The sequence below is a fragment of the Hydra vulgaris genome, chromosome 01 (genome assembly GCF_038396675.1).
Source record: "Hydra vulgaris chromosome 01, alternate assembly HydraT2T_AEP".
In the NCBI taxonomy this organism is placed as follows: Eukaryota; Metazoa; Cnidaria; class Hydrozoa; order Anthoathecata; family Hydridae; genus Hydra; species Hydra vulgaris.
This window is the reverse complement of record NC_088920.1, coordinates 57,870,001-57,882,500: the sequence shown is the minus strand read 5'-3', so window position 1 is coordinate 57,882,500 and position 12,500 is coordinate 57,870,001. Positions and strand designations below refer to the sequence as shown.

The 12,500-nt window shown below is 27.4% G+C and overlaps 1 protein-coding gene across 10 annotated transcripts in view; it reads right to left on the bottom strand.

Annotated features, from left to right (window-relative positions):
• Positions 1-326: 326 nt before the first annotated feature.
• The window catches only part of LOC136075470 (macrophage mannose receptor 1-like), a 137,239-nt gene continuing 125,065 nt past the window's right edge, over positions 327-12,500 (bottom strand). For 3 of the 10 annotated variants that reach the window (XM_065788765.1, XM_065788755.1, XM_065788766.1), the window contains 8 exons: positions 1,697-1,720; positions 1,532-1,555; positions 1,393-1,429; positions 872-895; positions 731-752; positions 600-623; positions 434-457; positions 327-336 (listed from right to left, as the gene is read on the bottom strand). In XM_065788765.1, the coding sequence (XP_065644837.1) occupies positions 1,428-1,429; positions 1,532-1,555; positions 1,697-1,720 (50 nt within the window). In that variant the 3' untranslated portion in view covers positions 327-336; positions 434-457; positions 600-623; ... (1 more) ...; positions 872-895; positions 1,393-1,427. The other 7 variants (XM_065788761.1, XM_065788756.1, XM_065788757.1 and 4 more) reach the window with 7 other exon arrangements.

Sequence of the window (12,500 nt, the reverse complement as noted above, 5' to 3'; positions counted from 1 at the left end):
GTAAATTCATGTGTGTGCACATTTCAATTCCAGCAACCTGTTGTCGGTTATTTAAAGATAAACAAACCTTAAAATACAATAAAGAAAATATTGAATATAAATGATATACCATAACACAAATTGGTAAATTTTTACTAATAACCCTGAAAGAAACATTTGTTGCTAACTTTTTATTTCTAAATTGCAAATAAAAATTATGTAATTTTATTAGTTCTACATTTCAATGTCTTAAACTAAATTTTATTTAATAATAATAAACACGTTAAAAGTATTAATATTAGAATTTAAACTTGATACCTCATGCCTGAATACCACATGTCTAGTAAGTAGCAAGTTCTATACAAATATAAACAAGCAATATATAAACTTATTTGTAACTAACATAAAAAAATTGCAATAAAAAAAAATAGTTTTTCAACTAATTTAAACTTACTGTGTGATAGAGCATGACACGTATCTAAAATAGCAAATTATAAAAGCATATACAAACTTAAATATACAAATTATAACAATCCATATATAATCTTTGCTGTAACTAGCCTAAATAAACACCCATAGAAAAAAATGCAAGTAAACATTTTACAACTGATCAAACTTACAGTGTGATATTGCATGTCACGTGCCTAAAATTATAAAAGCATATAAACAAATTATATCTAAACTTAGCTGCAACTAGTTTAAACAAATATACCCATTAAAATAAATGCAAGTAAATATTTAAATTTGATACCTCGTGCCTGAATGAACCATGTCTAAAGTAGCAAGTTTAATACAAATATAAACAAGCAATATAAAAACTTAGTTGCAACTGACATAAAAAAATTGCAAGTAAAAAAAAATAAAAATAGATTTACAACTAATTTAAACTTACCGTGTGATACAGCATGACCTGTGACTAAAATAGCAAATTATAAAAGCATATACAAACTTAAATATATAAATTATAACAACCCATATATGAGCCCATGAGATGCATGGTGGTATAAGTCACTTTTTTCAATATTTTGAGTTATTTCCATTAATTGCTAGCATTTTGTTTATTCTATTACATGGCAAAGTGGTATATCTCTAATGATATTGATAATGATGCTGGAACTGTTTTTTGTTATGCTCCTCACTAAACAGTTGTTTTTATTCACAGCCATAGTGATATTAGTCAGACTTTTCAAAACTAGATATGAGTGACTTATACCACTATGCATCTCAGGGGCTCATATAAACTTTGCTGTAACTAGCCTAAATAAATACTCATAAAAAAATGCAAGTAAACATTTTACAACTGATGAAACTTACAGTGTGATATTGCATGTCGCATGCTTAAAATAGTCAATCATAAAAGCATATAAACAAATTATATGTAAACTTAGCTGCAACTAGTTTAAATAATTATACCTCATGCCTGAATGAACCATGTATAAAGTAGCAAGTTCTATACAAAAATAAACAAACAATATATGAACTTAGTTGCAACTAATATAAAAAAATTGCAAGTAAAAAAAAAATAATAGTTTTACAACTAATTTAAACTTACAGTGTGATATAGCATAACACATGTCTAAAATAGCAAATCATAAAAGCATATACAAACTTAAATATAAAAATTAAAACAATCCCTTTATAAACTTTGCTATAACTAGCCTAAATAAACACCCATAAAAAAAATGCAAGTAAACATTTTACAACTGATGAAACTTACAGTGTAATTTTGCATACCACATGTCTAAAATTGCAAATTATAAAATCATATAAACTAGCTCTATGTAAACATAGCTGCAACTAACCTAAATAATGATACCCATTATTGATGGGTCTTTTGATGGCATCAAAAGAAATGTTAACATTTTTAATTTTATAACTGATTTAAATTTATACCGTAAATTACTACATGTCACGTTTAAAATAGAGAATTACACAAGGATATATACAAGTCATGTAGTCTTAATTATAGAAATAATTGTTCAACTAACCCTTTAGTTTATCATATAAAAAAATTAAAAATATATTTAATGCTTAATATAGAAAATTTAAAATAAGTTTAACAACCTTCGAAATTACAAATAACAGAGTGTAATTTAAACTGCGTTTATCCATTTGCTTTCTCTACTAAAATTTAGTAAAAAAAGAAAATGGATAAACACAATAAAAATTGTGCTTTTTTAAAATAGCTTCACATTTAGTCGAAATGTGAAGCTATTTAAAAAATGGCAAATTAAACTTACTGCAACAAACCTTTATCTACAATTTAAATATGGTTTAAGAAGATCGCCTTTTAAAAATTTATCATTTATAAATAAAGAACTTGACAAATATCAATCAAACAAACAAGACTTAAAAAAATAATCTACAGAGAATGCACTTCATAATTTCTTATAGAAACCCTTTTTAACAAAAACTTCAGTTGTTTTTCAACGGATTTGAATATTTAATCCGTTGAATTAACGAAATTTCGAAGAATCCGTTAATAGTTTATTTTACTCCGTTAATTTTGTGATTTTTGGTTACGAATTACTTCGTTAATTTAACGGAAAAAAGTAATCCGTTGCTTTTTCTAACGGATTGTTTTTAGAGTGTACTATACCGGACAATAACCCTAAATTAAAAGCATTCAATAATTAAAATATATTGAAGATGTCTACTGTTAAGAAGTGGCAGTGATTGAAAAAATTTGTGGTCCAACAAAGCAAAATATTGATGGTTGAGATTTAATTAGAATTGTTAAGTTCATTTATATAAATTGACATATGGCTTGTTTGTTTAAACTTTTTATTTTAACCAGTAAAAATATTTACAAAGTTTATATTATTATTTGTTCAAACTGTTTTTCTATAAATACTAAACATGTGTAACTTTTAGCAATAAATAGACAAATAAAAGATGATTTTAGTTCAAAATAAAAGTATATATATCTACTATAGCATATATATGTGAGCATTTGCTCACTTTTCTCGCTTATCTAAATCGATACGACTATTTTTAGAAAAAAAAAGAAAGCAAAGAATAATGAATGAAAAGATTGCTGTCTTATCTCAAACCCTAAGTCAATATAGCAACACTCCACAGCGAGACAGGCTACTTGTCACCCGATGTATATACTGAAGCCCCCGGCAGCAGGCTATTTCAGTATGACGTCACACTGCTCATCTAAATCAGCAGAATAAGATATATTAAACATTTAACATAGATATTTAAATTATAGTAATAAAAGTAGTTTTCTCCTAAAGAACAGGAATAAATAAAAAAGCTGGCAAGTGTTTGCGCATATATATATATATATATATATATATATATATATATATACATAAATATCATCATCATCATATTATGCAGTAGTGGTTTAGTGGTAGAGCGCTCGTTTCCTAAGTGAGAGGTTCCGAGTTCGATTCCCACCACGTAACTGCTAGAACCGCGCTCAACTTGTTTTTCCGCGCAGCGTCCTTGTTCGTCAAGGTTCGTGTTTCGGAGTTAGAGAGTTGAGAGAGGGTTATAACCACAAGTAGCTTCCTCATCTGTAGTGGCCTTCTTGGCCTTGGAAAGGTGAATTATAAAAAAAAAAAAAAAAAAAAAAGTATATATATATATATATATATTGTATCATTTTTAAAACAGTTTGTAGGAAATATTTCTTTATTAATAAAGTAGGTTCTGTCATCAAAAAAAGTTTTAAACTTATAAAAATTGTTTTAACACTAAAATCCATAAATATTTAGCAAAGCCCATAAGTACAAAATATATTTTAAATATTCTAAAACTTATAAAAGTGCATTATATTTTTGTTTTTAATACATTTACTTCTCAATTATACTCAGCTTGAAGGGTTAGTAAGGAGAATAAGTACTAGAGAAAACCTAGACATGGAGCGTACATATATTTTTGATAATCAATAGTCAAAACCATCCGGTTTTTACTCAAATTAAAAAACACTCTTAAATTAATAGGAAAGTTTGTTTTAAACTAAAATACAGCAGTCCTAGTAAATTTTTGATCCTCTCCATTCTCTCATTTAAAGATAGTTATTAAAAATATTTTTAAGAAACCAGACTTTATTTGTTCTAGTGACTTTTTCGCAACCTGTTTTATTCCAGTCTTTTCTGTTTTTTTTTAGACATCATTGTAAGCTAAACAGTTTTTCGGTCATTTCACAACTTTACCTACATTCTTCATCTGCTTAAGCAAAAACTACAAAAGTGGGATCCAGATACATCTTATACAAATATATCAACAGCAAAGTAGGTTCCATTCTTCAGACCTTTTTGTTTGCCAGTAAGCTTTCATATCCTAATAAATACGAATTAACATTTTGAAATACTTTAATCAATAATGAGCTTTCTAACTTAATTATAAAATATTAAAAGACTGTGTACCAGTGTTGGTGCCAAGGAACCTAACTCTGCTTTTAGAAACCACTCCGTAAGTTAAAAACCTACGGAGTGGTTTCTAAAAGCAAATCTATGTTCCTGTGTAAAGAATGAATAAAGAATGAATAAAGCCATAACAGTTATTTTTTCTTTGAGTTTGTTAGTCAGGTATCATAATTCATTCATTAAAAGATACAATTTAAAAAGTATAAACCTTTTACAATAAAAGTGCGGCCGTGGCGCAGTGGTTAGAGCACTTGCTTTGTAAGCAGGAGATTAGAGGGCTTGCTTTATAACCAGCCTCGAAACGAGCTCTGGATAAATCTTGAATGGAAAACTGGTCCAGTGTAATTTAAGCCTTTTCCGAGGCTATTCTAGAAAAATAATTTAAGCAGTGGTACCCTCATGCTGTTGCATGTCACAAAATTACATTAATGAAAACATTTCCAAACATTACATTAATGAAAACACTTGCCAAAAAAACAAAATTAAAAAAAAATCCTCAACATTTGAATTTGGGTGGCACGCAAACTTGTCTAAGTATGTCAAAAAAACTTAAAGTCAACATATGTGTCCTTGCCTAATTTGTTGCTGGTGTAACTAGCAGAATTTAGATAATCTTAATTATTCTTATATAAATCTGCTAATAGATTTTTATTTGACTTTAATGTGATTTATTTACTTATTCAAACAGAACACTTATATCTTTTATCTCTATTTCTAATACTTTTTGCTGATCTTTTAAAAAAGCAATATTTTGTGTTTTTAAAAAAGCAACTCCGTGTCTTTCACTTTGAATTCCATTTGTGAAAACTTAGTCTAAAAGTCTTTTATCAGGACTTTGTCAAAAGATTTGTTTTATTGGTTTGCAACTGATTCAGTTGCAGAATCAAGTGTTTCTATAAGGTTTGTTACACAAGCTTTGCTGTTAACAAAAAAAACTTTTATTTTATGTTGTTATTATTTATTTGCAAATAGGTAATTCATTATAGTTCTTTTTATAACGTGTTTCATTTTATTGCATGTCACTGATATTATAAAGATTGGCCTGTAATTGGCTGGATTGGTTTTGTTTTCTTGTTTAAAGAGTGGTCCACGGTTGATACAAGACCATTCATTAGGAATAGTTCTAAAACCAAGTGATAATTGAAACAGGAGTGCAAATGATACAGACCAAGCCAAAGCAAACTCTTTTAGTACATATGGATGAACTCTTTTTCATTGATTTTCTGGTGTCTATATTAAGTAAAATATTTTCAATAGTAGCTGGTGCAAATATAAGATCTGAATGAAAAGAATTGGCGCAAAAAATAAAACTTGGAAATGGATCACTTTGATTTTTTAAAACAAAAACTGAACAAATTGCTTGTTAAGAGCGTTTGCAATATTAATTTTATTTTGAGAAATGTTTTCGACTTGAAATGAAACAAGATTATTAGTAACATAAGTTGCAACTCCGCCTCCAACATACTAATAATTTCTATTCAAATTACATAGACGATATCTGTCAAGATTGCTAATTGAATCATTATGAAACCATGTTACGGTTTTAAATATGATATGCAGCTTTTCAATTTCGGTGCGTAATTGTAGTTCAGAAAACTTGACTTTGTTTAAGGGAATGGAGTTGGTATACATGCATTTGTTACTTATAAAATAAGTTACTATCATTTAATTGAGACTGTGATTGCTGTTGATTTGGGGAATTAAATGTCAGCCTTTAAAGACGAGGTTTTTGCTGATACATATTGAGTGTATCCTTTGCTTATTTATTGGCAAAGGAGGTGTTTGCTGTGGCCATTAATAAGAAAAGTCTTTTTGACATCAACGCAGCGGATTCTTTCACCACAAAAGACATACCAAAAGGGGAAGTAAGGTTTGCCAATTTTTTTAAGTTCATTGTTTGCTTCTTACCATTCTTTGAGTAGGGTGTTGACATATATTTGTTCACCTGTTTTTCAGACTAGTCTTGTAAAAATCTTTTTGTGGCAGATATTCAAAAACTTTTAATGATTAATCATTAAAATTAATCATTACATAAGATTTCATTTTCTAATTGAAAGACTAGATTACCTGAATATATTTCAGATACGTTTGACAAAGAGTTAGTATTATGAAGAATAGATGATCTCGATTTTATCTGTAAGTGTACACAATTTTAAATATTTCCCCTAATGACTTCATAATTAGTTCAACTTGAGAAGAATTATCATCTGCAATTGGATTGGTATTTTATTTCTTTTATTTTGGGACTCAAACTAATATGTGAATTTGGTTTGTTTTTGTATAATTTCTAATTAATTTAACTGCTTTGAATAATGCAGCATTTGCAGATTAACGAAGTTTGATTAGAAGACCGGTGATGTTACTATAACTTGGCTGTAATAGTAAAGTATCGATGCAGATGGCTTTATTTTTTTATTATCTTCTTCAAGTTATTATACATTTTTTATAAGATTGCTGATAACATTGCAAATTTCACCTTGGGTGCATTTTGTAGTATCTAATGTATGTATATAAAAAGCTGATGTTTATATTTCTAAATGATGACATTTACCTTCGCATACCTTGAATATCAGAAGCAATTTTTTACGGTGATTTTTTAAATTTGTTGAGAACATTCCAATGATAATTAATAACATATTGCATATGTGTCACACGGGTAAAAAAGTGGTTAAACTATATGTCTGGGGCTACCCTCTGATTTTGAAACATGCCTTCTTTTTTTTTTTTTATGTTTTTTTGTTATGATTTTTTTGTTTTGAGTTATGAGTTTTTTTTTGTTATGAGTTTTTATGTTATGATTTTTTCTTTTATGTTTTGTATATTATTTAGGTAAACTATAACTATATTTTTGTTTCTAATTTAGTAGAAAAAGGTTTATACTATTAAAAATTCTTTCGGCACTTTGTTTGCTGTTAGTACATGTGTACAATCTATTTTTTTCTTAATTGTCCAGGGCTACCCGACTTTCCCCTGCATTTAATTTTATTTAGAAGTCATGTATTTGATTAACGTTGTTGTTTTTAATAAATTGAAGTTTGATTGTTATTTTATAATATTAAAAGTGAATCGAGGGATAATATGTGTTCTCAGTTTCCGGGTTAAATTGTTCCCAGAAACGCACCCAATCCAATCAACTAAATTGTTTCATGTTTTCGTTCATTTAGTTCTTCTTTTACTTGGGTAAGCTCATCGTGAATCATCCTTTTTTTTTGAAATTTCACGTTTTATACCGTGCTCTTTCAATGAAGTCAAAAGTTGGCTTTTAGTTTTTAGATTTCTTTGTTCTCAGAATTTTCTAATCTCTTTTTAAATCATTTTTCTCATTTTGAATTAAGTTAAAGATATCAGAAAATATCGCTTTAATAGTTGATTCCAAACTGTCCAATGAGTGCATATAGTTATTACCCAATGATATGCGGGCTTCCATACCGTGTCATTTAACTTTTGATAATGCTAGTTCAATTTCCTTGCAGGCGTTAGCTTTTAGATCTTTGCGATGTTTTGGAGTCATTTTGTAGTATATTTTTTTTCCTTAGACCAGTTGATAACTTGAAAAGTAGATTCGTAAGTTCTAGTGGGTTGCCATTTTGTATTGAGTATTAAAACTTTTCTTTTACTTATGTCAACTGAAGTTAAATCAGCTTTAACGCTAATACATTTTAAATATAAACAAACCTATTTATACAAAAAGTGCCAATTATCAGTAAGCAAAAATACATTATTAATTGCCACCTTGATACTGTTATTATTACTGTCATAAAAAATGAACGTCATTGCGTGACACTTTGCATAGCTTTAAATATTTAAATAATATTTATTTACAACAACAGCAAAAAAAAGAAAAAGAGAAAAAGAAGCATATGAAAACATTACAAACATGAATAACTAAAAAAGCTGGACATTTTAAATGTTTTCAGCTTCATCAGCCAGACAAAGGACAAAGGATGAAAAAGAAGGACATGTCCTCCTTTTGCTGGACATCTTGCAACTCTAACTTTGACTGGACTTTTAATCTTATAAGTTCGGTTGCTATATAAATTCTAAAAACATGATATAATATTAGTTAATACAAGTAATCATATGGGGCTTCGCACAGAGCTCAAAAAAAAAAAAAAAAAAAAAATTTAGTGCGCTAAAGAAAACATGGATCAAGTATCAAGTAAGGATCAAGTAAGGATCAAATAAAAAAGGATCAAGTAAGGATCAAATAAAAAAGGATCAAGTAAGGATCAAATAAAAAAGGCCGTTTTTAAGTATAAATATTAGTGTTTTTTATTTCTATTATAACTATTCAACTATTTTATTATTTTGGCCTTTATCATTTTCGTAACACCATTGGTCAGTAAAACTAAAAATATATTTTCTAATTAAGTTGGGTAATTTTTATCAACTAACAAAAAAAATTAATGGTGTTTTGGTTTTTGATTACTTCCACTAGTTGTCGCTTCCGTCATTTAATCATAGGTTTGTTAAACAAACGAACTTCTTTTTCCAAACATTTTTTTTCCTAATTGAACTCGTCTACTGTTTGTTTGTTGTTGTTTTTTTTACACAAAACTTTTTTAGCTTGTATTTTGTGTTTTTATTTTGCGCCATTATTTGCTTATTTGTTGACATCTAATTTACTTTAGAAATCATATTGTAAACTTTCATTATACCCAGATTATTATTAGGAACATTTAGCTTTGACTCAGATACGTATGCTTTGGGGATGCAAGCATGTAAATCATTTAAAATGAATGTCTTTAAAGGCTCACAAGCAATTGTGTAGCATGTTAAGTAAGGTCTTTCTTTTATTGTGCTTGACGAAGTTTTTGTACTTAATGTTCTATGCTTTTGCATACCTGAAGGAATTTGTCGAATTACCTTGACTGTTATAGAGAGTATTGGTAAGTCTTAAGCATTTTGGACAAAATTTGATTCAATAGCTAATGTTTCGATAGATAATTTTTCTCGACACAACGGTAAAATATCTTTTGTTTTGAAGTTGCTTAAAAATAATAATAATCTCCTCTTTTGCTAAGAGAATTAATTACAGCGTAATATGCAAGGCACAGTCGTCTAGAAAAAAGACATAAAAACCTTTTTCCATCTGGCCAGATTACTTGACACCATAAATAGCACCCCTTGGCCCAGACTGAGTTAGGAGCCATTTGAACATAGTATAATGTAAAGTTTTCTGGATTCTGAGCTCACGTATTTCAATGCTTCTTAAAATGAATATCCCCATTCATCATAAATGTTATTAACTTCGGCTTCGGAATAAAACGTGATCATGCAAGGTTGTCTCAAAAGCATCACAGCAGGCAAGCATTGTGGCTAAATTGTTTTTGTTGCTACAACCAGGTTTCTTAGACATTTTGACTCTATTCAACCTAATCACATTGAATGCCAGATTCATTGCAATTAAAAATGTGGAATGGCTTAGTTGCGAATACATTGTGATAGACCGAAACAGAAAAAAATCCGAAACAGAAACCAAATTTTGTGACTCCTATATTATTTTTTTATACTCCTATTATGTTTAAACTGATAACACACATATCACAAATTGATATTTAATACATAAGTTAGCGATATAAGATAATAGCAAAAGTTAACAACTAGCAGACTTTCTTTGCAAGAAAAGATATTTTGGAGGCAGTTAGTGAAAATTCTCAAAATTTTTGTGAAAGTTTTGTGAAAGTGTTTTAAAGTTAGATAAAAATTATTAATGTTTAAAATTTTTTGGTTTTCGGTATATTCTTTAATCAAAATTTAGCTTTTTACCGAATTTACAAAAAGTAGCGAAACCGAAATTTCGATATTGGTTCAAATTGGAATTTTGGCCAAAACCGAAACCAAAACGGAATTTTGGTTGATCACTAGAATACATCTATAATGTATATATCAGAAACTTGTACAAACTATGTTTAAATAACTTTAAAAAGTAGATCATTAAAATACTACAAGTTTATATTTTTATTTTTTATTAATTCACCTCTTTAAGGCCGAAAAAGCCACTACAGATGAGGAGGCTACTTAGTTGTGGTTATAAATCCTCTCTTAACTCTATAACTCCAAAACACGAACCTTGACAAACAAGATCGCTGTGCAGAGGAACAAGTTGAGCATTGAACTCGGAACCTCTCGCTTTTGAAGCGAGCGCTCTACCACTAAACCACTACAGCATTAACCAGTATATAAAAATTGGAAAGTTTGTAAACACTGCCAACAAATTGAATTTTACAATATATTTATATATATATATATATATATATATATATATATATATATATATATATATATATATATATATATATATATGTATATATATATATTATATATATATATTTATATATATATGTATATATATATATATATATGTATATATATATATATATATATATATATATATATATATATATATATATATATATATATATATATATATATATACTTATATATATACTTATATATATATACAATCTTACAAAAATTTTTTCTTCATTGGTTATCTTGAAAATTGATCGGTTTCACAGAAAACCCAAAGGTTTTACGACATATCCAAAAAATGATATGGTTTTTCGCAAGAGAAACGAAAATAAATTGGTTTTTCAACATATCAAATTTGAAAAATTATTAGTTTTAAAAAAAATTAACATGTGAGTTATTTTTATTTTGGTTTTCTAGAATTCCATCTATCATCTTTGAATTTGATTGGTAGTTGGTATATAGCTTCCATATTTGTTTTAAACCGGCGCACTACTTCATTTCTGTCATTCCTTCGTTAGTTATAGTATTGCTGAAGAGTTCTGTATTCTATATTTTATTTTACTCCAAGGCAACTCGTCCGATTATTTTATTAAACTAATGACATCAAATATCTTTGTACTAATTATTTAAATTAATTATTGCTTAGCAATATATCATAATATGCTTTCAACGTTTCAAAAAAAAAATTTGAAAGAAATCAAACTATGTTTGTAAACTGTTTGATGATATAGCCAACATATATATATATATATATATATATATATATATATATATATATATATATATATATATATATATATATATATATATATATATATATATATATATATATATATATATATATATATATCGTTTTTAAGAGACAATTACCGTCAAAGAACGTTATATGTGTAAGATCTTTATCACCTACATTAAACTCTTGTAATGTAAGTTTTACAATGTCACCTGTTTGTGACATTAATGAGGCACCAACCATTTATGAACATTAGTAAGTTATGTTTTGTTTGTTTGTAAACATTTATAACTTTATTTTCCCTTAAATGTTATCTTATTTAAAGTGTTATATTATTAATCGAAAAAATAATTAAATTGGTACAATATATTTAGCCAAGATTTTGTGTGTGCTCACATACTTTTACACTATTAGAGCTCTATAACATAAGAAGTTTGTGCATAATTGAAGACTTTAGTGCTAAAAGTATTTAAATCACAAAAAAAAAGTTAAGAGAAAACATCGTATCGTTTTTTGGATAGTCTTTTTGTTTTTAAAATTTAAATTTATGAACAAAATAAATAAATAAAAATCAGTAAATATGATATTTAAATAACTAATGAATTATAATTTAATTAAATTTTTATCAATTTTCAAAAAAAAATAATAAAATAAAACAATATTGATTAAAATATATTTCCTTTCAACTTTTTTTGTGGGACTTATTTTGTTTGACTTCTTTCAAATTTTTTTGTGTGACTTTTAGCACTAAGGTCTTAGCACTAATTTAATGTCTTAAACTTTATTTTTAGTATTCCGTCAGATAAACTGACATTGCCCCCTCTTCTCCTTGCTGCTGTGGAGAGAAAAGAAAATAACTTTAGTCTTCCAAAAAGATCAAAACTAAAGGAGTACATTATGGATTTTCTTTTTGATATCATAAAGCAACAGTATGGGTTGTAAGTATTTTGATTACTGTTTAAATTATAAGTTAAAATAGTATAATTTTCAAATTTTGAAAGTAAGCATTATTTTTCATCAGTAATAAAGTTGGCAAAATGTTGCTATTTTTTCCTTCTTAACAGATAACTATCTCTTCAATATTAATAAAAATTGAAATGAAATATTTTATTGCTTTTCACCAAAGTGAATGCTTTATAGATTTCCAAGTA